Source organism: Geotrypetes seraphini, chromosome 17 (genome assembly GCF_902459505.1).
Source record: "Geotrypetes seraphini chromosome 17, aGeoSer1.1, whole genome shotgun sequence".
In the NCBI taxonomy this organism is placed as follows: Eukaryota; Metazoa; Chordata; class Amphibia; order Gymnophiona; family Dermophiidae; genus Geotrypetes; species Geotrypetes seraphini.
In genome coordinates, this window is record NC_047100.1 from 28817185 (window position 1) to 28843465 (window position 26281).

The following is a 26281-nucleotide window of genomic DNA, read 5'->3' on the forward strand; positions in this document are numbered from 1 at the left end:
TTTTATAAAGCTACATTAGGCTTTTTTATCGCCAGCCGTGGTAGTATTAGTTCCGACACTCATAGATGCTAATACTGCCACGGCTGGCGATAAAAACGCCTTAACTTGGCTTTGTAAAAGGAGGGAATTAATGTAGTTTATGATTCGCTTTCGAAGGTAACCCCTTCTTCTTCAGATCAGAAAGCTAATCACAAATCAGTCCAGTACGCTTTTGTTTTATTTCTAAATATTATCTTATGTATGATCATTCTCTTAATTAGTAGTGTGGGAATTGAATCTTGCATCACTTTCTACTCGAGCAGAGAACGTAAGTGATGGCAACACTGATATTCTTTTCTACATACTGTATGTGTTTAAAAGGACCTGAAATGGCGAATCCCTGGAGTTGATGACAGAGATCTTCACTGGGCAGCAATTGGTAAATCAGATAATGGCTCTGTGGATCCAGCTAACATGGTAAGTTGTAAGGTTTATTTATATTCTCTATAGAGCCTTCCATGATAAGATATCAAGACGCTTTACAGTATAAAAGTGAAATAGGAGGCAAGAGTCGGGGTAAACAGGAAAAAGACAAACTTGATTACAAATTATATCAAATTAAATAGTAATTTACATAAGTTACATTAAATGGGTAAGAGAGAGAAGGAGATGAAGAGAGAGTACCAGCTCTGATTCTGATTTGTAATCTCAACCCAATCCTTGGACACCAAAATATCCACAATTGAATATGTATAGCATAAATTAGCATGCACTGCCTCCATTGTATGCAGATCTGTCTCATTCGGTGTGTCTCGAGTATTGAGAAAGACATGGGGGGAAGCCACTGCTTTCCCTGGATCGGTAGCATAGAATGTTGCTACTCTTTGGGGTTCTAGAATGTTGCTACTCTTTGGGATTCCAGAATCTTGATACTCTTTGAGATTCTGCCTGGAATCTTGATACTCTTTGGGGTTCCGGAATCTTGCTATTCTTTGAGATTCTGCCTGGAATCTTGATACTCTTTGGGGTTCCAGAATCTTGATATTCTTTGAGATTCTGCTTGGAATCTTGATTCTCTTTGGGGTTCCAGAATCTTGATAGTCTTTGGGGTTCCAGAATCTTGATAGGCTTTGGGGTTCCAGAATTTTGCTATTCTTTGAGATTCTGCCTGGAATCTTGATACTCTTTGGGGTTCCGGAATCTTGATACTCTTTGAGATTCTGCCTGGAATCTTGATACTCTTTGGGGTTCCGGAATCTTGCTATTCTTTGAGATTGACTCTTTGGGGTTCCGGAATCTTAGAAACATAGAAAAGTGACGGCAGAAAAGGGCCAAGGCCCATCAAGTCTGCCCACTCTATTGACCCACCCACCCTCCTAGCTACCCTTTGAGAGATCGCACTCTGATGTCCCATTCCCTCTTAGAGATCCGACATGAGCATCCCATCTGTTCTTAAAATCTTGATACTCTGGGGTTCCGGAATCTTTTGTTACTCTTTGGGATTCTGGAATGTTGCTACTCTTTGGGTTTTTGTCAAGTACTGGTGACCTGGATTGGCCACCATGAGGACAGGTTACTGGCTAGATGGACCATTGGTCTGACCCAGTAAGGCTGTTCTTATGTAAGTTATTGGGTTGAGATCCCCTTCGTAGATGCTGGTACTGTTGCTAGATGGTGACATTATCAAAGGCTATAGAGAAATAGAATGTTTTTAGTCCGGCCTTAAAATGAGCATAGCTGGATTTTGCACATGACGGTAGTGAGTTCCAAGATTGTGGAGCAACCGAGAAAAAGAAAGCAATTTGTGGTAGAGATTCAAAGTGAGCACAAGAACAGGAGGAAGGTACATAGTGTGAGATCTGGCATTACACCCTGGATACTGCAGCTTAACCAAAGCAAAATCACGTTGTGGAGGGTGGGAACGTTTTGGTTGGGCGGTATACAAGAATACAGCTTTTGCAAGATACTGTACACTTCCTTGGCTGAATCTCTTCATAGAGGCAGTTAATAAATCCCAGTAAAAGAAATGTCTTCCTGTTGCTCACTTTGAGAACAGCTTTAAAAACTGTTTAAAAACAGTTTTAAAAGCTTTAAAAACGGTTGCAAAGTCTGCCTTTATTTTTATTTACGGGCTTTGCCTTAGTTTGAAAATTGCCTTGAAGAAAAGATCCTAGAGAGGTTTGCACCTGCCTTTTCTTCCAGTTATTCTCCAATGAAATCAGTGTGCATAATTTTTGAAAAGGCATAGCTCACCTGTCTCTACCTCGGGGACATTTCTGCACAAGAACACTCACAGCCTTATCAGCACTGAGGGGGGTTGGGCAGTTTGCAACAATGGACCCAGAGAAATCACTTTTTAAAATTAGGCATAAATTTAGGATGGGACCCAAAGACCACCGGCTTCAGGTAGGCTTGTAGGCCTTGGATTGCAAGTAACTTGTTTTGCAAGACAAGCAAAACATTTTATTAAATTTAAACTTGATATACAAACAATGTCTTGCAATACGAGTATATGCAGTATACACGCATCACATCATCACAACTGAGCCGATGGTTCTTCTTTCTGACGCTGCAGGAGTGTAGTGACTGCTCTAAATGAGCCAAGTCTTGAAATACGAGTACGCACAGTATACACGCATCACATCATCACAACTGAGCCGATGGTTTTTCTCTCTCTGACACTGCGGGAGTGTAGTGACTGTTCTAAATGAACGAGGTCTTGCAATACAAGTACATATAGTATTTTGTATTAAAGTTTTTGGGTTGTGGAACAAATCATCTGAGTTTCCATTATTTCCTATGGGGAAATTTGCATTGATATACGAGTGCTTTATTACAAGCATGATTCTGGAACAAATTATGATCGCAAACCAAGGTTTTACTGTACATTGAATAGTGATCATGGAATTGAGGGCAATTGTCATGTTCCCCCCCCCCTCCACACACACTACCACCACACACATGCCTGTCCTGCATACAGAGTATTGCAAAATCCATTGGTAATTCTCAACCTGGAATTTTTTTTATCGGTTTTCAAAGTGGAAGTATATGCATTGAAAACTGACTAGAGAAAAAGCACCCCTAAAGATTTGCATCCGATTTTGCCAGATAACTTTTTCTTCATAAATTTATGGTGAAATTAAATTGTCTATTTTTTTTTCTTTGATATTTCTGGGCCATAGACCATAAAGTCCACCCAGTTCTATCCTTAGGTTCCAACTAAGGATAGAACTCCAGCCTATTCAACCATCTCGCCGTTTGTGGATACATACCATAAAGTCTGGCCAGCAACGTGCTCGAGTTCCCATCGATGTCCTCCCTAGCCCATCCTATACTGAATTGCCATATACAGAACACAGACCATGCAAGTCTGCCCAGTGTCTGTCTTAGTTCTTCAATTTATACCATTCATTTTTTTAAATTAGAAATCCTCCATGTTTATCCCATGCTTTTTTGAATTCCATCACCGTTTTCTTTTCCGGCACCTCCCTCGGGATGGCATTCCAGGCGTCCACCAAAATACATGTATTATTGCAGTCCATCCCTCCCTTGGAAACTCCTCCACTCTATGCTGGTAAAAGTACATAGGCTAGGCAATTTTCAAATACAGTGGTACCTTGGATTACGAGAATAATCCGTTCCAGGAGCATGCTTGTAATCCAAAATGCTCGTTTATCAAAGCGAGTTTCCCCATAGGAAATAATGGAAACTCGCTTTGATGCGTTCCCCCCCCCACGAGAACTGGCATTGCTCCCCCCTGCGATCCGGCACCTCCCCCCGCCACGATCTGGCACCCCCCTGACGCAATTGGGCACCCCCTGCCACGATCCGGCACCCCCCCAACGCTTCTTACCCTCATCTGGGCACCGGCATGTCCTGTGCTTGGTGCCGGTGCCCGAAGGTCGGCCTCCTCAGATGCTCAAGGCCTAGCAGAAGAGGAGGCCGATCTTCGGGCACCGGCACCAAGCACAGGACATGCCGGTGCCCAGATGAGGGTAAGAAGCGTCGGGGGAGGGTGCCAGATTGCGGGGGGGCGCTCGTAAATTGAGCCATGCTCGGTTTCCGAGGCACTGATTTTGCAAATGTTTTGCTCGTCTTGCAAAACACTCGCAAACCGGTACACTCGACCGAGGTACCACTGTATTTAATTTTTCTTTCTTTCCAACTCAGTGGAGGGTTGGAAAGAAATTATAGCGAAAGAGTTGAGAAAGTCTACCATCTGTCTGAGAGCAAAATACCCGATAGTTCTCCAAATGTTTAATAGAATAAGATGAAATTTGGTGTTGTGGGAGAGGGGATTTGGTGAAAGACGCACAAGTTTGAATGTGGGCCAGATCAATCCAGAACTTCCTCAGAAATAAAAAAAAAAGACCCAAAGTATTTTTGTGTCGGAAGCGGTTCCAGCTCCTGTGTCATAGAAACACAGATACACCGACATACAGCAATAATAATAATAATAATAATTTTATTTTTATATACCGTCTAACCAAAAATAGTTCTAGGCGATTTAGAACAAATAAGCACAAGTCATACAGTGGAGAATACAATTTAAAAGGAAAAAACCAATTCAAAACAAAGTACAATAAATAAGAATTGGGCCTACAGTAGAAAATATGATTTAAGGGAATTGCTTCCTTTAAAACCACTTCTCCCGTCTCCACAGAAGGATTCCGAGGAGATGAACTGGGCCCTGAAGGAACAGCTAAAATCTTGGCAGCGCCTTCGCCACGACCTGGAACGAGCACGTCTCTTGGTGGAATTAATCCGCAAGCGAGAGAAGCTCAAAAGAGAAACGGTAACTAGGCCATATGCATTTCATTATGTATTCTTGACTCTTGAGAAATTTGCATAGCACTGTGCACATTTCCATGTCTGTTAGTGTCATAGTAACATTGTAAATGACGGCAGTTAAAGAGCTGAATGGTCCATCCAGTCTGCCCAACCATATAAATTAATGATTTAATATGGTGAAAGCAGTTAGCTTAGCGGGATGAGCATCGTCAAATCTGTTTTACTCTCTGAGATCCTGCCAGGTGAAAAAATAAAAATCAATCAATCCGGATTGGCCAAACGGGCTTATGCTGTATCAGTCCAAAGAAATAGAACGGCAGCAGCAGGTAATTGGGAGGTTTTGTTGTATTAATGGGATTTTTCAAATTTTTATTGTGGAATTGTGATAGCTTAATGGGAAGCTGTATGTTGGCTTTGTAAACAATACCAAAATTAAAGAATGGATAGAAACCTCAAAACAAGAACAGGTTTCAAATAATAATCGAGAGGAAAAGATCTCGGATTCCTGCACCAGCATAGAATATGAATTCAAAGTGGTTTAGGCAGGGACAGGTTTTCTTTCATAGGTCTCTTATCAGCAAAAAAAAAGAGAAGTGCATTAATTTATTTGCAGCTGACCATTTGAGCAATTATATAATGCTAAATTCACTTGCTACAAGAATTTATTTTCGATCAGCTAAGAGAGGTTTTTGACCTTTGAAAGAAAACCTGTCCCTGCTTAAACCACTTTGAATTCATATTCTATGCTGGTGCAGGAATCTGAGGTCTTTTCCTCTCGATTATTATTTGATCCCAGTTGTTCTTGTTTTGGTTTTAGCTTTTGTAAACAAACTGCTATAACACCTTCGGTTTTTAGCGGTATGTCAAGCATTAAAATCAAATTTAGAGGCGGCCTTTTACTCGAGCTGGCAATCCTGTCCCTGTGTGAAGGAACATGTGATCACTTCTTTCTAGACTTCATTTTGAAAATGCTAGTCTTGAGCTTTACCCACCTTATTTGTTGGTTTTTTGTTATGGCTACTCTCTGAGGGAGGTCTTTATCAATGTGGATTATCATTAAGATGTGTTGTTTTATCACTGACTTGTGGTATTTTACTATGGGTCACATTTTTTTCAATGAAATCTAGTTACTAATAACTGGGATTCACAGTAACCCACGTTAATAACTCCCTCCCCCCCCCCCCCCCCGAATATCCGAAATGGCATGAATTCACTGGGGAGGGGAAATGATTGAGCATGTGTGTCTACTGTGTTTTTTTTATTGCAGATAAAAATCCAGCAAGTGGCGATGGAAGTGCAGTTGACACCTTTCCTTATCCTCCTCCGCAAGACCTTGGAACAACTTCAGGAGAAGGACACAGGCAATATCTTCAGTGAGCCGGTCCCTCTGTCTGAGGTAACAGAACTCTACAAAGTAAGAAATCCCCCCTCTCCCCAATTTATGTAGTGCATAACAAGACTTGAAATCAAACTGACTCTTTATTTCAGAACAGATATTCTCCAGTGTTACAGAGCATTAACGGTTGTGCCTGACCCAGGGTGTCTGTAACTGATTAGTTGTCTAGGCTGGATACAAGCACAAGTTGTGAAAAATTATTTTGCACACTGTGTTTTAAAATTCAGTGTTCCTGTATTTGTGCAGAATGTCCTCCATTGTAAGGCTTGGGGTTTCCCTCCCCTCCCCCGACTGATATGCCCTTCCCCCCCAACACATTTCTCTTTCCTTAGCTTTGACACTTAACAGCAATCTCAATTTCCTGATTATTACACCCTCCCCTGTTCCCTCTCTTCTTATAATTGATCTCCCTCCCTCTCTCTCTCTACCAACAGATTCAACCAACAGCTTTTGCTGACACTTCTCCAGGGTTGGCCGCTGCCAGCTTTTTCTCTGCCCTTAATTCTTTCTTCGTATGCTTTTCAGCTCTCTTGCTTTCCTGCATAGGACTTTATTCAGTCACTCATCCTCAACCTAGAAAGACTCCAAAGCCTCCCTGCCTTCCCTAGTTCTCTCTGCCCACTCCCTACCAGATTCTCCCAGTGCTCTATTCACACCTTTGCTCCCTCTTCTCTTTTTCTTCTCACCGCGTACAGCACCATGTTCTGTGCTTCTGCACTCTCCATGTTGGGCGGCAAATTTGCTCTCGCTTCCTCACCCTCACAATACTGTCCTGCACAGATCAAGCAGCCAGAATCGGAATGTGGGTTTGAACCATGCAGGACACCGTACAAATCTGCAGATCAAATCAGCATTATTACTCTACATGGCAGAGGAGGACGCAGCCTGATGCAGCTGCTGTCTTCTTGCCACGTGATTGGCATGGCATGGTGGGTCTGATCAGTGTGGAGGGTGGGGGTGACGCACAAGTATGTGAGCTGCCACTGCCTACAAAGAATTCTGCACAAATTCTGCAATTCCCTTAGGAGTATTAGTCTTATGAATGTGAATGACATCAAATGACTTGGAAATGATGATGTAAATGAACTAATTAAATTATTAGAGTTGATAATATTAAATGAGCTAATTAAAAAAAATAATAAAACAATTGTCCTCAATGTCCTTAATGACTCAAGTGGTTTACTGTGGTCTGTTAGTCCTACAGGCTTCTTATATGTACACGTTATATTTATGTATGCATATCTTCAGTGTTTGTATCATTCCTGTATAGACCCCTGAGGCAGGTGGTTCTCGCTGAAACACGGCCTCTGTTGGGTCCAGCGATACATTTAATTTGATTGCCCCTAACCTGGATGGTTCTTGGCGGTTTTTGTCATCTGTTTGCTCTAATCACATCAAACTCCTGTGGTCAAAAGATAGAGGTAACAGCATCTCAACTGTTTCACCAGCTAGCAAGTGTCCCTGGCTCTCTAAATATATAGTTGATATTGATAATTTTCCCATATAAAAAGACTTTGGTTATGCCCCAGGGACAAGTGCATAAGATCTAAGGGAAAGGAGGAAGGGATAGTAGATGGATGGGCAGACTAAATCCATCTGTCACCATCTCTGAGAAAAGGTGACTAAAACGTGGAGAACGGCCAGTTTTTCATGTCATGGGTCCATAAGCAAACTGAAAAAGTTAGGTGTTTAAACTTCTGTAACTTGTTCTTTTTATTTAATTAAATTAATTAATTAAATTTATTTTATTTATTCATTTAATTTTATTTATTTAATTTTATTTAATGTGCTGTTGAGGTCATAGAAATGAAGTGATGAATGAATAATAGTTATATTTCATAGAATAGGTTATTTGTGTAAGTGACTTCCATTCTTTCAGCCTTTTATGCTCTCTCCTCATAGGTACCGGACTATGTGGAGCACATCAAGAAACCTATGGATTTCCAGACGATGAAGCAAAACTTGGAGTCCTATCGCTATTTGAACTTTGATCAGTTTGAGGAAGATTTCAAGTTGATCGTTAACAACTGTATCAAGTACAATGCTAAAGACACCATCTTCTATCGTTCTGCCGTACGGCTACAGGAGCAGGGAGGGGCAGTCCTGCGTCAGGCTCGCAGACAAGCCGAGAAGATCGGCATTGACTTTGAGACGGGCATGCATGTGCCCCGTTCCACCTTGGCAGATGAGATCGTCCGTCGCAGTGCTGAAAATGGTGGGGGCTGAGTTTATTTACTGGGGGTCTTAGAGGACAGGAAGGGGACATTACTCTTTAGTGAGGTATATAATGTATTGATTCACCGGAATAGAAAAGCGTTCATCTAATTGGGTTTTCTTCAGGAAATTTTTTTTTATTTTTATTTTTTTAATCTTTATTCATTTTCAAAAATTACAAGTGTACAAAAATCATTCATAAATAGCTTAATTAATCACTTGACATTCTTATTTATAACATTCCAAATAAATAATTATATAAGAAGCCCACCCCTCCCACCCATATACTAATAAATAACAATTATCAATTATTATCCTTCAGAATCCCACCCCCCCTTATCTTGTCCAATATTTAGGTGTTTAAGATGTCCGATCATCAGAATAAATCGTCAATGGCCCCCAAATCTTTTTAAACTTATTATAGTTGCCTTGTTGTAGAGCAAATACCCTTTCCATTTTATAAATATGACGCACTGAATTCCACCAAAAAGTATAATAATTCAATTTAGTATAATCTTTCCAATTCCCTGTAATCTGCTGAATGGCAACCCCTGTTAATATTAATAAAAGTTTATTATTATTCACTGAAATTTGGCTTTTAAATCTCATTGAAGTACCAAATAATATAGTATCATATGAAAGGGCAACATGACTTTCTAACAGGAAATTCTTGGTTTTGTGTTTCGTCAAGGAAACATCCAATTGCTTTTTCAGCACTCTACATAAAACTTAATTGGCCCAACTAGTATCTTTTGACAACTGGTTTCAAAGCTTCATCTTTAGAAAAGAGAAAATTATTTTTAAAATAATCAAATGCATTTTTATGCCATTCAAGCATATGCGATAGGGTCTTGGGAAGGTCAATTTTGAGTCTACTCATACACCTGCAAATCGGTATTTTAAAGGGGAATGTCCCTGCACAGTTTTCCTTTAAAATATACACTGACAAAATGCTTTTACTTCTCATACCTTACATGCTTCCCTGTAGAGAATTCTTGGCGGTTTCTTAAAGGAACATCTTCAGAGAGAAACACTTGTTTTGCCCTTAGGCAATTTCTTTAACATGACCCCCCCATAGCACTGGTCTCAAACTCACGGCTCACCAGGTCCTATTTTGAGGCCCTCGGTACGTTTCTTGATCCTATGTCTCTTTAGCTATAAATGACAATATTATTATTAAGACTTTGCCAAAAGGAAAGATTTAGAAACTAGAAAGAGTTTTACCTCATGCAAAATTGTCATTTCTTTAATAAGACATGAACTCTTTTTTTCTGAGGCCCTGCAAATCCCAAATGTGGCCCTGCAAAGGGTTGGAGTTTGAGACCACTGCCCTATAGGGAAAGCAAAATGATTGGCCAAAAACCTTTTCAATTCCTACTCTCAGAACAGGCACCTGTGTCTATATTCATCAATTATTAGTAATAATAATAAGACCTCAGTACTGGGGGAAACTGCAATTGTCATTCTGCAGTCGTACCCCGGGCTGACATATTTTTCACATCATATTTATTTATTTATTTTTTTATACCATTCTCCCAGAGAGCTCAGAATGTTTTACATGCATTTATTCAGGTCTCAAGCATTTTCCCCTGTCTGTCCCACAATCTATCTAATATACCTGGGGCAACAGGGGATTAAGTGACTTGCCCAAGGTCACAAGGAGCAGCCTGGGTTTAAACCCACAACCTTTAACCACTGCACCACTCTAGAAATCAAAGTGTAGTAAAAGTGAGCCAAGTCTAGGACAAACCAGCCATTGTGACATCACTGATGAGGTTGGCTCTTATTGGTGGAATGAGGCATTATGATGTCACAGTACCAGCTCTGGTTATCAGAGGCTGAAACTCTTCACACTATTTATCTATTTTTGTATACTGGTCTCCCAGGGGAGCTCAGAACGGTTTACATGAATTTATTCAGGTACCCAAGCATTTTTCCCTGTCTGTCTTGGCAGGCTTACTATCTATCTAATGTATCTGGGGCAATGGGGGGGATTAAGTGACTTGCCCAAGGTCACAAGGTGCAGCGTGGATTTGAACCCACAACCTCAGGGTGCTGAGGCTGTAGCTTTAACCACGGCGCTACACACTCCCCTGACGACTCATAGGTGACAAGCACCAGACTACTGCCTAAATGAGTCCTCCCCGAACATCATTAAATCTTATTAAATTTTACTTTCTTCAATATGAAAGAATATAAGTGTCTGTGAAAAAGACTTTTTGTACTGTATTACACTCGGTGCATTTTTCAGCGAGAGAATTTAAAATTAGTAATTCCTAATCCACAGACTGCCCTATTATTAACTTCATATAAAAAATAGCAGTGAAACTGGAGTTTTGCATTTGAAAATATGACGATAAGGCAATCAAACTTATCTGAATCCCAAAAGGAATACTGTGACTGCTCGACAGAGCTCCGTTTCGTTATCTTTGTCAGGAGCAGGAACAGATTTATCCTTCTGTTGAAAATGGACAGGCAACAATTCTGTTCATTAGTTGTCAGCCCGGAGTAAGACTGTGGAATGACAATTGCAGGTCCCCCAGTATTTTTTTGCCAATCGCTTTGCTATTTTGATATATATTTTTAGGCAAACATTAGGTTTTCTTTTTTGCCCCTTTAGGGATGACATCTGGATTCATTAGCATCCTTTGGCCTGGCAGCTTTGGGATATTAGCATTTCTCACTTCTGGACTAAGGAACATGAAACGGATGTCCCTGTTCAGTTCTGTTAGAGACTTCCAAGTGACAGAACGCTGCTCTGATCCAACACATGTTTCTTATTTTCATGTTGCTGGATCCAGTGCAGTGTTCACTCTAAATTTCTTAAACCAGAAGTTCCAAACCTGCTCATTAGGATATCCACAGAAAATGTTTGAGAGAGATTTGCATGTATTGCCTCCATTCCAGATCTCTCTCTTGAATATCCATTATGGATATCCTGAAAACCTGCCGACCTAGGGAACCCCCAAGACAGGCTTGAGAACCACAGTCTTAAGCACATTTTAAAGCTTGAGAACAGCTCTCCTTAAATTAAGATACCAGGCTAACAGATGGTAATGGACCCAGATATACCGCTGATCTTAGAACATAAGAATAGCCTTACTGGGTCAGACCAATGGTCCATAAAGCCCAGTAGCCTGTTCTCACAGTGGCAAATCCAGGTCGCTAGTACCCAAGGTACAGCAATATTCCATGCTATCGATCGAGGGCAAGCAGTGGCTTCCCCCGTGTCTTAATAACATATGGACTTTTCCTCCAGGATCTTATCCAAACCTTTCTTAAAACCAGCTGCGTATCTGCTCTTACCACATCCTCTGGCAATGCGTTCCAACTTTGCCAGTAAGTTCTGTAGCTTAATGATGCTCTTGACTGAAAAAAAAAATCTGTTTTATTTTAAATCTGCACTAATTAGTTTCATGGCGTACCCCCTTAGTCCCAGCATTCTGTGATAGATCAAATAACCTTTCCTTATTAACCTATTCCACGGCACTCCCACTTTTATAGACCTGTGGCTTATCCCCTTTCAGTCATGCCCGCTTCAAGTGAAAGAATACTATTCCTTCCCATGTGGTTGACCTTTGCTATCTCTGCTCTGTACATCACTTACTGCTGAGTCTCACTTGCAGGAAGGTGAGCTAGGTTTGAGAGAAGAGTGAGCCATGCTAGCCTCTTAACATCTCTCTCCCTTTATGTGCTGTTCAGAGGATGATCGGATGGTGTTGGAGACCAGGAAGCGTCTCCCCTTAGAAGAGCAACTGAAGATCCTTCTGGAGCAATTGGATGAGGTGAATGCCGGAAAGCACAGCATTGGGCGCTCACGTCGGGCCAAGATGATTAAAAAGGAGATCACAGTCATCCGGCGTAAAATTGCCCACCAACGGGAGTCTGGACTAGAGAGACACAGTATGTCTGGGAGGGGCCTCCTACCCTCCCATGGCCCTTCTGAGAAAGACGGGCAGACAGACAGTGGTGCGGAAGAGAGCAGCAGCCAGGAGATTGGGAAAGGTACTGAGCGGGGCTGGTTCATCAATCCCCTCTTTTGACACATGGACCTGCTTCCGCATTTCTATTACAAAGCTGTTACAATTATGTGTGTGGTTTTGTGAAGCCCTATCTCTGCTCATGTACACCATCTGTCCTATAGGCAAGAGGGAGCTATTGTAAGGAAATCCCTTTCTTGTTAGCAGAATATGGGACTACTCAAAGCACATTATTTGGGTAATACTCTCTCCCCTCCCCCATCACCTTGTCAAATAATTGTATGCTATTTGAGATGTCTGGTTGTACAGTTGTCCGCCAAGGAGGCCTTGAATTTTATGAGCAGAGAATTTTTTTTAGGGCTTCTGTTCCAAAGAATGATCCCAGCTTTTCAAAACTAGGATGCTGTAGTCTCTTCATCTGTGAGGTTTGCCCGGACGTTGTTTAGATCGCTACTTCTCAACCCTCTCTTGGAGGCACACCTAGAACCAGAGAAAAATGAGACCGGATAGCAGCCATGTGGCCTATCCATAGTGTGACCATATGGCTCCAGAAAAAAGGGGACGGATTGAGACATCCGGGTTTTACTTCCATTAAAAGCAACCAAGATGTCTCAATCTGTTCTCCTTACTTTCATTGCTTTCAGTGGAAGTAAAAGCCGGATGTCTCAATCCGTCCCCTTTTTTCTGGAGCCATATGGTCACACTACCTATCCATCAAGTTTCCCTTTTACTCCCTTAGAGATCCTATGGACTTGTTCTGAGCTTTCTTGGAATTCAGATGTGTGTCTCTACCACAAATTCACCACTGTAGTATTCTTGTAAAGCCAGCCGGGAGAGGGTTGAGAAGTGCTGTTTTAGGAGATAGAACCCAGATGATACAAACCTTTCATTTATGATGAAACGAGGCTGTTTATTTCTCACAGCTCAGGGTGCTCTCGGTAATTACTGTTCTCTTATCCGTAGTGAATTTACCCTTTGACAACTCCCTGGACAATTTATTAAGAATAACAAGAATAGTATTTAAATTGACTTCGAGGATGAACAGGGCTCTAGCCTCATTTTAAAATAACTGTAGTACAGCAAGGAAACAAATTTGGTTAAATATTGGTGATTATTAGCAATTTAAATTCAAAGATGAATAATCCAAGACTCTACTGTGCTAAATCCTACTGAAATAAACACTTAATCTCTGATTTCTTTTTTTGCCTCTTTAATTGTTATGTTAAAACTCGTTGTCCATTATTCATATTTGGCCGAATAATAATAGCAATATATGCTATTTGGTGCAGCTCTTCATTTGAGCTAAAATGTTTTTGTTTTGGAAACACCCCCCTTGCCGTAAGGTTTCCGATGTATGGTTTACCTTTCTGTTCCTCAGTAGCAGCTAGCTACGTGCTGAATGCTGTGTCTATGACAGCTTCGCACTGTCGAGGGGGTGGGGGGAAATCTCAAGGTGAACAGTAGCAAATTTTCCTGCAGAGTGGTCACGTCTTCCTAGCCTCGTAAAAGCGGCTATCAGTCGGAGTAACTCTTTAGCGAGTTCTCACGACCCATCCCACAAAAAAAAAAAAAAAAGGTCCACTGAAACCTCATTCTTAAACGTCTCTCCAGACCAGCATAGCTTCACTGATGGGTAATAACTCACCATGACCATCGGTGAAGCTGTGCCATTCTGGAGAGACTAAAAGAGAGAAAATTAACAGGTAAGAACCTAATTTCTCAGAAGTCTCTAGGCCCGGGCTATAGCAACCACCAAAAATGGTCCTTTTTTCAGGAATTTTTAAATAATATTAATAATAATTTTATTCTTATATACGGCCAAAGCCATATAAGTTCGAGGCGGTTTACAGCAAGAGGCGCTGGACAATCAGCGAAGAGGTTACAATCAAAGTCAGCAATGCAATCTTACATAATAAAGAATATGAAAGCTAAAAGGTTCATAGGGTTACAGGACTGAATAAGCAGTGCTGAGTAGGTTCTTAGTTAACAAATCGATTGAACAGACTCGTTTTTAATAGTTTTCTAAAATTGAAGTAGGATGACGAGCGCGTGAAAACGTTACTAAGCCGGTCGTTCCATTTGCCCGCCTGGAAGGCAAGAGTTCTGTCCAAGAATCTTTTGTAGTGGCAGGCTTTTAAAGAGAGAGCAATTAAACGGCACTTATAAAATAAAAAAGCGATTTGATTTGGACGGTGTCAGGTCAAAAGCGCGCCGGGACAAAGGCGCGTGCAGACAATTGAGTGCAGCGCGGAGACGCGTGCCACAGAAAATTACAGTTTTTACGGCTCCGACGGGGGGGGGGGGCGTTAATAGAGATCGCGCCGCGTTGTGGGGGCGTTGTGGGGGGTGGGGGGTTGTAACCCCCCACGTTTTACTGAAAACTTCACTTTTTCCCTGTTTTTAGGGAAAAAGTTAAGTTTACAGTAAAATGTGGAGGGTTACAACCCCCCAAACCCCCCCCCCAATGCCGGCGCGATCTCTACTAAGTAAACTGGGGGGGCTCCCCAACAAAACCCCCCCGTCGGAGCCCCTAAAAACTGTAATTTTCTTTGGCACGCACCTCCGTCTTGCGCTCAGTTTTCGGCGCGCGCCTTTGTCTTTCGCGGGGTTGTCTATGAACCGATTTGGACAGTACTTTACAGTAATAGAAAGCACCATACTTTTGAAACAACTGGGGCCACAAAGCATTCCGTCTTATTTACTGTGTTTTCCTGCTTTTTAAAAAAATAAGAGAGGCTTCCTCACCTGTGGCCTTGGTATCGCAGAAGGAAGGAGGGTTTCTCGCGCTCTAGTGTTTGATTCTCACAGCAGGCGTGTCCCTAGTGGTAGTTCTTTCAGGCGGATCAACTACAATTTGAATATTAAGTTTTGTTGTACAATTGTAATTAACCCCCTCCTTTAATAAATTCCTCTAAGTGTCGGAGGTCTTGCCGCCATGGCTAACACGGCTTCGTAAGGGAGGGGGTAAGTACTATATATAATTGAATAATTATTTGGGAAATCCTCTAAACTTCTATTTAATAAAGCAAATTCATTAAACATGTGGCACCATTTGTGTTCTTGATGGTTAAAGGTAGTCGAGATCATGCAGAAGCTTAGTCCTTTATACCAGTGGTCCACAACCCTGTCCTGGAGGACCACCTGGCCAATCGGGTTTTCAGGATAGCCCAAATGAATATGCATGGAACAGATTTGCATGTCTGTCACTTCCATTATATGCAAATCTCTCTCGTGAATATTCATTAGGGCTAGCCTGAAAACCTGATTGGCCTGGTGGCCCTCCAGGACAGGGTTGGGAACCACTGCTTTATACAGAAAGGGGTTATTCAAAAGCAATTTGGAGTTTTTTTTCTTGTAAGTTAGGGCTCTAGGAGCTGCTCTGCTTGGTCAATGAAAAGTAAACACTCAGTAGCCTTCATGGTTTCCTTTTCTTTTTCTCATGCCTCTATTCTTACATTCTCATACTTGGTTTTTTTGTCCTCTGTCTTTTTGTTGCAGGACTTGGCTCAAATTCTTCCAACACCCCAGCACATGAAGTTGGCAGAAGGACCTCTGTCCTTTTCTCCAAGAAAAACCCTAAAACTGCAGGTCCTCCAAAACGCCCAGGACGCCCCCCAAAGAACCGAGACAACCAGATAGCTCCAGGACAGGGGGGAAGCTCGGTGGGACCCCCACAGCTCCCAGTGATGGGGGGATCACAAAGGCAGCGCAAAAGAGGGAGGAGTCCCCGTCCCAGCTCCAGCTCAGACAGCGATAGTGACAAATCCACAGAGGAGGCCTCTCTTGGTGAGTGCAATGATCTCCCACAAGTTAGAATCACGTGACATTTCAAACACCATCACTCAATATAGTAGTATAAGGCAATTGTGATAAAAGAGACCTCAGAAAATTTCTGCTCCTTATTTTAAGTACAAAATGTCCTGCATGAGGGCCAGCACAGTCATTGGTCTCTAAAAAAAAGACTCCGCAGAAGACTTTTTTAACATTGCAATTCTTCAATATAACAATTGTTACAAGTTCGTTCTCCACTGTGCATTTTGTACTGAAAATAAAGGGTGAAAAATTTCTGAGGTCTTTTTTTTTTCTCTCTCTCCACGATTTTGTGATAATTCAAGTTTCAAGTTTATTGATTTTTAATATACCGACCATCAACAAGTATCTGGCCGGTTTACAATAAAATATTTTAAAAGAAATAAAAATAATACATATTTAAAAAATAATGAAAGTGTACATCAAGGACATTAACTGGACAGACTTGAAAGTGAGGGGAAAGGAGGGGAAAAGTTACATATTTTGAAAAAAGAGGGAATAGGATGGGGTCGCTTTATAAAAGCGGTTGGTTGAGTAAGAAAGAGGGGGAAAAAAAAAAAATACTCTAAACACAAGTAAAAGCGTCGCGAAATAAAAAAGTCTTCAGGCTTATCTTGAATTTATCAAGATGTTGTTCGAATCGGAATTGCTGTGGCAGAGCGTTCCACAATGTTGGAGCGACTACTGCAAAATGTATTTTCCTGGTGTAAAAGAAATCTTTGATGGAAGGAATTAACAAGAGTTTCTGATCTGCTGACTTCAGTGTACGTGTTGGGCATTGAGGAATGAGAAGCTTATCAAGATATGAAGTGCAGAGGTCCTTTTCTCATAATTGCCTTATACTACTAGATTGATGTTTGATATATTTATAGTAGTAGCTCATTCAGTAAATTGTTGATGATAACATTTCAGACGCAACAGGTTAAAGCAAGGAGACGTGGGGGAAATAGTTGTGGAAAGGGAAGTGACCAGGCTCTCGCATATTGTAGTAAACCTAAGCACAACCCACCCCCACCCTCAATTTTCAGCACTGGTGCATAGAGAAGATCAATATATTTTCTTCAATCTTCCCTTATAATAATAATTACAAAAAAAATTAATTTATAACCCGCAATACCTTGCAGATAAGAGCGGTTTACATCAAGAGAACCTGCCAAATGCAGAAGAAATACATTCATAAACATATTCATTACATTACTAAAGTTTTGAGACAAAGTTATCAACTCGATAAGTCTTCAAAGATTTTCTAAATGTTTGGTAAAGGCAATCAAATTACTTATGATTTTGCTCCAAACACCAGCCCGATAAGTTGGAGTTTTATCCAAGAATCTTTTAGAAGTACACCCTTTTAGGGCTCCTTTTATCAAGCCGTGGTAGCAGGGTTAGCGCGCGCGACTTTTAATCACGCGCTAACCTCCGCGCTGGCTAAAAAGCTAACGCCTGCTCAAGGCAGGCGTTATGGCTATCGCGGCTTGATAAAAGGAGCCCTTAGTGTCAAAGGAAAACAGAGTTTAAGAACATAAGAAACGCCTTCACCGGATCAGACCTAGGTCCATCTAGTCCGGCGATCCGCACACACGGAGGCCCAGTTAGGTGCTCCCTGTTGGAGACCCGGATTTCCCGTATCCTCCGATATGATTTGCAAGTTTCCTTGCATTAGTCAAGTATTTGTCTCAAAGGATAAGTCGGTGCAAAACCTGTCAACATAGCATAAACATGCAAATTTAAATATAATTCTAGCCTCGACTGGTAGCCAATGTAGTTTTTTATAATATGGGATAATATGTTCAGATTTTTTCAAACCATATTTCAATCGCGCTGCTGTGTTTTGAATGATTCTCAATCTCCTGATAGTTTTTTTTTTATAAGATCCCAAATAGATAATATTACAGTAATCCAAAGTGCTCTATATAAGAGATTGAACCAGCAATCTAAAAGATGATAAATCAAAATATGACTTCAGTGAACGTAATTTCCAAAGAGTATACAGTGTTCCCCCGCGAGGACTCACTAATTTGCGGTATTCTCCGACCGCCTCTTCCTGTACTAAAGCCGGGCTACACCAATCAGGACCTGCGTGTCAAAGCAGCTCCTGATTGGAGTAGCCTGACTTTAATAACAGGAAGCGGCGGATGGAGCAGACCTCGAGTGATTTTCTTCACTCGCCAGTGCTCCAACTGCCCTCGCCTACCTTTTGACAGACGAAAAACCATATTCGCGGGTTTTTTTTAAATTTGCGGGGGTTCCTGGAACGGAACCCCTGCGAATATCGGTGGAGTACTGTGATCTTCCAAAGGGTTAAACTGAACAAGTTAATTCCTCTGTCACCTCTGCTCACTAACTAATAGCTTGAAGTGAGGGAGCCTCCTCGTATCTGAATATGGGGGTAAAAAAAGAATTTTGTCTTTTTTACTGGGGAACTCAAATGTCTGGGCGTCTGTAGGCTTATTGCTTCATCCCCCAAACAATCAGTACCAATCACTCAAAGACAAATAGCTTTGAAAAAGACTGAGGCCCGGATTCTCAAAGTGGCGCTGATTTTCTAGGCACCCCCATACCTCCGTTACAAACGCCACCCAAACAGCGTTTTTAACCAAGATTATTTGAAGGGCATACTGGCGCCAGAATCGCGCCTTTGAAGGTGCTGTAGGCTGTCGAAAGCCAAAGTAGGCGTGGCCAATGCCGGAAGTGGCGTTAGGCGGCCTAAAGCACCTCCTTAGGCACGATTCATGTGAAGATAGATGCCTGGAAAACCCTGGCCTACATTTCCGGCGCCTATCTTTTGCATTGGTACGATTCCAAAATTGGTGCCAATGCGTGATCGACGCACGATGGGCGGCTGCTTTTAAGGCAGCTGGTGATACTGGCGCCAGTTCAAGAATCCAAGCCTGAATGTGATTAATTGATGCATTCTTTCAACTAAATTGCCTAACTAGACAATAATAATAATAACTTTATTTTTGTATACCGCAATACCACAGCAGTTCAGAGCGGTTTACAGAGGAAGAGACTGTAGAGAATTAGTTCACAGTTGTGAAGGAGAGGTTTGAGAGAGCAAGTTAAGGCCTGAAAGGTATGAGGTTGGGGATCTCGAGGGATTGCTTTTTTACATGAGCGCAGTGCCAAAAAAATGACAAAACCGTTTGAGCATTCTGCTAGCAGCATTTGGAGTATAATTTACTGGCAGCTCCCAGTGCAGATTTTTGGTATCAAATGATGGTTTTTTCCCCCCCCCCCCTCCTTCTCCCTTCATGCTTTCTGGGCTGCAGATTTGCCAGCAAATGGTTTCAGTGGCAGTAATCAACCGGTAAAGAAAAGTTTCCTGGTTTACCGGAACGACTGCAATCTGCCGCGGAGCAGCTCTGACTCCGATTCCAGCACCAGCAGCAGTAGCAGTGCCGCTTCTGACCGAACCAGGTAACTGCTTCCAAGGCCACTTGCCACATGCCTGATCAGGAAGAGTCCTTTATTTGAATTTAGCTCTCTCTCCTTTTCAGTGCAGCTCAAGGTGAGTTACGTCCAGGTACGTGCATTTCCGTCCCAGAGGGCTTACAACTTATGTTTTTGCCTGAGGGTGAAGTGACCTACCCAAGGTCACAAGAAGCATCAATGAGATTTGAAGTTTCAAAGTTTATTTAAAATTTGATAAAAACGCTTTTAAAAATTTCTAAGCAATGTACATAATCATAAAAATAGGGGATACGAGACAGTTGAAAAATACGAACAAGACAAAACTTTGGACAACAAACGAACAGGAAAAAGGGATAGTACTACAATGCTATTAAGAAAAGTTAGCAATAAAGGTAAAAAATGATAGGTTGGGGGCACGACAAGAGCAAAATTTCTTATGAAAATAGATGCGAGTCAAAGATTAAGCGTTTTAATGTTTAGATAAGCCGAAGCTAATAGAAACATGACGGCAGATAAAGGCCAAATGGCCCATCTAGGCTGCCCATCTTTCTAGTATGGATTCTTCTCTAAGATGAGTTGGGAGCGAGTTCCATAGCTGGTTCTCGACCTTCTACTCTGCTTCAGCATCGAAAGCTTCTGAGTAATGGGAATCTTGAATACTTTTCACATTAGAAAACTCACAGCTGCAACATAAATATGGTCTTAATAAATCACAAATCTTTAGATGGTTGCAACTGAAGTAGGCCATTCAGGCAGGGTTCCCTGAATGGAAAAATCTTAATACGCAATATAGTTTAGAATTTTTATGCTTTCAGGTGGACTTCTTGGGACACCAGGCCGCACAGTGGTATAAATTGATAAACGGATTTGTAAATAAAAAACCTAAAACTGGACTTAGGGACATTTGGAGCATTGAGATCAAGCATCAAATTACTGCGTCTCAGTGGCCACGAATTTGGTCTTGGAGAATGAGATGTACGGTTTTTCCTTTTACATAGAGCATTTTGGACCCCAGTTAGATTACAGAAGTTAAATAGCTCTAAGTCTAATAGATGCTGGCATTGTAATCTTGAGACTGGGACATTAGATCATTTGTTATACTATTGTCCCCTTATCTTGACCTTTTGGAAATCAATCTGGACCCAAATAAATTGTTTATTAGAGAATCCTGTGGCTTTGTCGTATGGCACGATTCTATTTGGAAAGTCAATGAGAAGAAAGAGCCAAATTTCATCAAACAATAATAAGCTTTTATTGATTATGACAGGAGTCGCCATACAACATATCACGCATAATTGGAAAAATTGGAGCAGGCTTAATGACAGTTTTTGGTGGAACTCATTGTGTCACATTTATAAGATGGAGAGAACAATAGCCATACAAAAAGGGAATTATAAAAAATTTAAAGAGATATGGGGACCATTGAGAAATTATTGTCATGAATATTTCATAGGATATATTTAATTGCATATATTAAGGGAGGTTTGGGTGGGAAGGGATTACATTTTTATGTATTATTGTTAATATGGCAGAAATTCAAGTGATGCATTTAATTTTAATTGTCAACTTGTTGTAAGATGTAAAAATGAATAAAGAATTAAAAAAAAAAAACACCTCATAATGCCTGGGCAGATATTTATGACTTGTTAAAGCTGCAACGTATAGTGACCTCCAACTAAAATTTGGTAGCAATGCTACCAATCGTTCACATTCAGTGTTGGAAAAACAAATGTCAGATTCATAAACCGGTCCTTAAGGTGGGCAGTGGCATTTCAGTAAACGGGGAATATAATTAACGTTTTATTGAGTGTTGTGTTTGTGAATGGCTTGAATTCATACTTGGACATCTTGGCCGTCATTTCTCTTTTCAGCACAACCCCTTCTAAGCAAGGCAGAGGGAAACCGTCGTTCTCCCGTGTGAACTTTCCCGAAGACAGCAGTGAAGACACGTCTGGCACTGAAAACGAGTCTTACTCTGCCGGGGGTGGACGAAGCGTCGGCCATGGCAGTGAGTACTTCCGGCTAGATTTGATGGCCGTGACAAATGTGAACCAAAGAGCTTTGCCACTTACAGGGCCTCTGGGATGCAAACATTGAATCCTGGAACACAATTTTTTTGATTATTACTATTTGCTTGCATTTTGCTCACACGTTTATCAGTGGTAGCTCAAGGTATAAGCTTTTAGAACCAGACAGGTTGCTTGGATGATGGTTCCATGGTTATTTGTGATTATGATGCACAAAGAGAAGCTTTTACCTCGTAAGTATGAACTGGAAGAGAAGAGTTCAGGAAATGAATTTTACATCCAGTGGGAAAAATGTGACTTAAAACATTTTTCTTCTCAGCTGTGGTGCATATCAAAGTACAAAACCATGCTCATTGAGTCATTTTTATGAAGAATGACACATTTTTGTATGACTGTTCAATACTTCTCCTAATAGGATAGACACAGAAGTCACCTTCACATTAGGGAATGACACGGGGACAAATTTTTCCCTGTCCCCGCAGGAACTCAATTTCTCATCCCGTCCCCGCGAGTTCTTTTCCTGTCCCATTCCTGCAAGCTCCGTCTTCATCTGCACAAGTCTCAAACGCTTTCAAATCATAAGTAGCAACATTCTAGAGCTCAGATTGTGATGTCACAATGCCTCATTCCACCAATGCCTAAGCTCCGTCCTCATCTGCACAAGCCTCAAACGCTTTCAATTCGTAAGCAGCAACATTCTAGAGCTCAATTTATAGCATCTTTTAATCTTTGTAAACCGCATAGAACTTAACGGTCCTGCGGTATATAAACTGTTGTTATTAGCTTCCAGGAATGGGATAGGGACAGTGGCAAAACTTTCAGGATTGGGACAAATTTGTCTCCACACCAGCCATCTTGAGACATTTTGGTTTGTCCCACACACGGCATGACTGTTTCCTTTCCTTTTTCTTCGTCTTTTGTACAGTGGTGCGGAAAGGTATGGGCCGTGGAGCTGGCTGGCTGTCGGAAGATGAAGACTCCCCTCTGGATTCCTTGGACTTAGTTTGGGCCAAGTGTCGCGGATACCCATCCTATCCAGCGCTGGTAGTGTTTCCCACATTTTCTTATGCCATGGTTTAAGTGAGGTTGGCCTCCACTTAACATTCATTACTGTACTGAACCCTCTCAGTTGAGCGCAAGTCCTCCACCTACTGTTCTGCCAGGGGATGGGGTGGGTGTTGCTTCACTATCCCATTTTCAATAGTGAGGGACATGAACACTCTGCAGGACTCCAGAGAACCTGCCTGGTTCTAGCAATTGGAAAATACAGAATTAAAGCATCACCCCTCACTGGCAGAAATGCAATTGGGGGAATCCTGCTCATCTTAGGAGGAACAGTGCATCATTGTTTCCAATGTTTCTTTATAGTGGGATGCGGGATCCTGCGAAAACCAAAAAAACTCTGTGGAGTGACGATGTTCCTAAATGGACTTTATTTGAAAGAGTCAAAGTTCCACCAAAATCATCCACATAAAATAATTTCATCCACATAAAAGCCTTAAAGGACATAGTCCGCTAAGGATACAGAACCCATCACGGTCTGCGTTTCGGCAAAAAGTCTTCTTCAGAGGTCCCTGGGGGTCCTATAAAGGTGAATACGTGGGAAACAATTGTGTGGTGAGTTGGAAGTGAGACACTGCTTGCATTTGCAATAGAAATGCATTTCCCACGTACTCACCTTTATAGGACCCCCAGGGACCACTGAAGAAGACTGTTTGTCGAAACGCGGACCGTGTTGGGTCATGTATCCCTAGCGGACTAGGTCCTTTAAGGCTTTTTATGTGGATAATCTATTTTTATGTGGATGATTTCAGTGTACCTTTGGAACTTTGACACTTTCAAATAAAGTCCATTTAGGAACATCGTCACTCCACAGAGTTTTTTTTTGTTTTCTCTGGATTTTCTTCTTTGTGGATATTTTGGGGGTCAATTCCTTTTGTTTTATGCGGGATCCTGCTACAGGCTTAACTGGGAGAGGAGGAATAAGGAAGTCATGTTAGGAGAGGTGGTAGTGCAAGCTCTCTGTCCCCTGCCCCCCCAAACTCAGGATTGCTTGGGGGGGGGGGGGAGACATTTTTCTGACACTCTCATATATGTGTGCATTACAGTTTCTCCAGGGCAAGAGTATGGGGAAAGTGTTTTGTGTCTTTTTTGCTCCTGGAGTTGTGGAGGGTGATATTCTCTAATTCCCTTGTCATCTCTCTCCTCTATTTTCTCCTGCTTCAATTCCACCTTCTTTCTTTTCCCCCATTCTGCCAGAATGCCCCCCCCATGCCTACATAAATACTTGGTGGTCCAGTGGAAGGGGGCTCATCAAAGGCAGGAGTGCGGCCCCCCTTTCTCCTTTGCCAGCGCTTCAAAAAATGGCTGCCATGACCTCTCGTGCTACTACATAAGGTATCATGAGCTGTTGCAGCATCTATTTTCCCAGGCGCCAGCAAAGGAGAACCAGGGGGCCACGTTCCTGCTCCCAATGACCCTCCCCCCACTGAACTGCCAGATATTTGAGTTTAATGGGAGGGAGGGACATTAGTTTGTTTTTTTAACCAAACAGTCTATTCAGCCAGGGCCCATATAAAGCTAAGTAGGTAAATTGAAGTTGGCTTTTCATCTGTCCTAAATCCAGCCACTTAGATTACGCAGGCTTCAGCTGAATATCTCCAGGGACTGCTTAAGCCTCGGCTCCTCCCCAGCACTGCCTCCCTGTCCTGCCCCTAACAGGCCCTCTTTTAGGGGGGGGGGGCAGTTGCAGCTGATATTCAGCGGCTCTTCCAGCTTAGTGCCGCAGAATAAAGGCAGTTGGATAGCCACAAGCGATTTAAGTGCACCAGAGCATCTCTGGCCCGCTTAAATTGCTCTAAATATCAGTCCCCATGCCATTAGGTCGAGTGCTGTCTGTAATGGTGTTTCATCCTATCAAGGGCAAATAAGACCAGTTACTTGAGTTTTTCTGGTGTGAACTACTTTCAAAATGTAAAGGGGAAAAACAAACAAAGAAACCTTGGCTGACCTTTACATTATTGTATAGTTGGGCATATGCAAATGGGAGGCTTTGAGCAAGGCCGATGCTGTGTCAGCTTTGTTGAAGCAATGTTGTAATATTTTATATATCGGAGAAGGAAGTGTTTATTATTATTAGAGAGCAGCTGGCTTTGTGGCCATTCAAGGACCCTTCACCGTGGTCTGCAAGGGTTAAAAAGACGATTGTCCGATTAAGTTTTGATTTCCTGAAATTTGGACAGATCATTGACCCGAAGATGCCACGGGAAGGAATGTTCCACCATGGGGTTCCGATTCCAGTGCCCCCTCTTGAAGTCTTAAAACTGGGAGAGCAGATGACTCAGGAAGCACGAGAACATCTCTACCTCGTACTCTTCTTCGACAACAAGCGAACCTGGTAAGTTTCAAGTTTATTTGTAGCTTGATATACCGACCATCGCAGGTATCTGGTCGGTTTACAATAATAGAAATGAAAAAGATATTTAAAATTGCATAAAGAAAAAAATTAAAATGGGGGGAATTAAGGACAAGGACATAATTGAGACAGGTGGGTGACGAGAGGAAGGAGGGGGGGGCGACTAGATGGTAAGGCTAGATGAGGGTGACTGGATGTCAGGTCAAAAGTGCGCCGGGACAAAGGCGCGCCCAGACAATTGAGTGCAGTGTGGGGGTGCGCCCCGCAGAAAATTACTGTTTTTAGGGCTCCGACGGGGGTGTGTGTGGGGGGAACCCCCCCCCACTTTACTTAATAGAGATCGCGCCGCGTTGTGGGGGGTTGTAACCCCCCACATTTTACTGAAAACTTCACCTTTTCCCTGTTTTTAGGGAAAAAGTTAAGTTTACTGTAAAATGTGGACGGTTACAACCCCCCATAACGCCGGCGCGATCTCTATTAAGTAAACTGTGGGGGCTCACCAACAAAACCCCCCATCGGATCCCCTAAAAACTGTAATTTTCTTTGGCGCGCACCTCCGTCTTGCGCTCAGTCGGCGCGCACCTTTGTCTTTCGCGGGGTTGTCTATGAACCGGGTGACTGCGAGAAGACTATCTTTAGACTTCAGTTGGAAGCCATAGATCAAAGTGGGAATTTTCTGATCCATCGTGGCTTCACTGCAAGAAGTTAGATATCACATTTCTCACCTTTCTTTCTTCATAGAAACATAGAAACATAGAAAATGACGGCAGAAAAGGGCCATAGCCCATCAAGTCTGCCCACTCCAACAACCCTCCCCTAATCTACACTCTATCACTCGTCCCCAATCTGCCCTCCTCTATGCTACCCTCGTAGGGATCCGACGTGGGCGTCCCATTTATTCTTAAAATCTTGTATGCTGCTGGCCATGATCACCTGCTCCGGGAGCTCGTTCCAATGGTCCACCACTCTTTCAGTGAAGAAGTACTTCCTGGTATCCCCATGAAATTTCCCCCCCCTGATTTTCAACGGATGTCCCCTTGTGGACGAGGGCCCTTTTAGAAGGAAAATGTTGTCTTCCACCTCTATTCGACCAGTGATGTACTTAAACGTCTCTATCATATCTCCCCTCTCCCTACGTTCCTCGAGAGAGTATAGCCGCAACTTGTGCAGCCTGTCTTCATACGAGACATCCTTGAGCCCCAGGATCATCCTGGTGGCCATTCGCTGAACCGACTCAACTCTCAGCACATCCTTACGG

At 42.2% G+C, this 26281-nt stretch overlaps 1 protein-coding gene across 3 annotated transcripts in view; it reads left to right on the top strand.

Moving 5' to 3' along the window:
* BRPF1 (bromodomain and PHD finger containing 1) overlaps positions 1–26281 on the top strand; it is a 43275-nt gene that overhangs the window by 14436 nt on the left and 2558 nt on the right. Inside the window, exons 5-14 of one of the 3 annotated variants that reach the window (XM_033926329.1) lie at positions 361–456; positions 4643–4774; positions 6038–6166; positions 8069–8381; positions 12083–12385; positions 15859–16146; positions 19440–19587; positions 21453–21589; positions 22534–22652; positions 24851–25005. In XM_033926329.1, the coding sequence (XP_033782220.1) occupies positions 361–456; positions 4643–4774; positions 6038–6166; positions 8069–8381; positions 12083–12385; positions 15859–16146; positions 19440–19587; positions 21453–21589; positions 22534–22652; positions 24851–25005 (1820 nt within the window). Of the gene's footprint in view, positions 1–360; positions 457–4642; positions 4775–6037; positions 6185–8068; positions 8382–12082; positions 12386–15858; positions 16147–19439; positions 19588–21452; positions 21590–22533; positions 22653–24850; positions 25006–26281 lie in introns of all 3 variants that reach the window. The other 2 variants (XM_033926328.1, XM_033926327.1) reach the window with 2 other exon arrangements.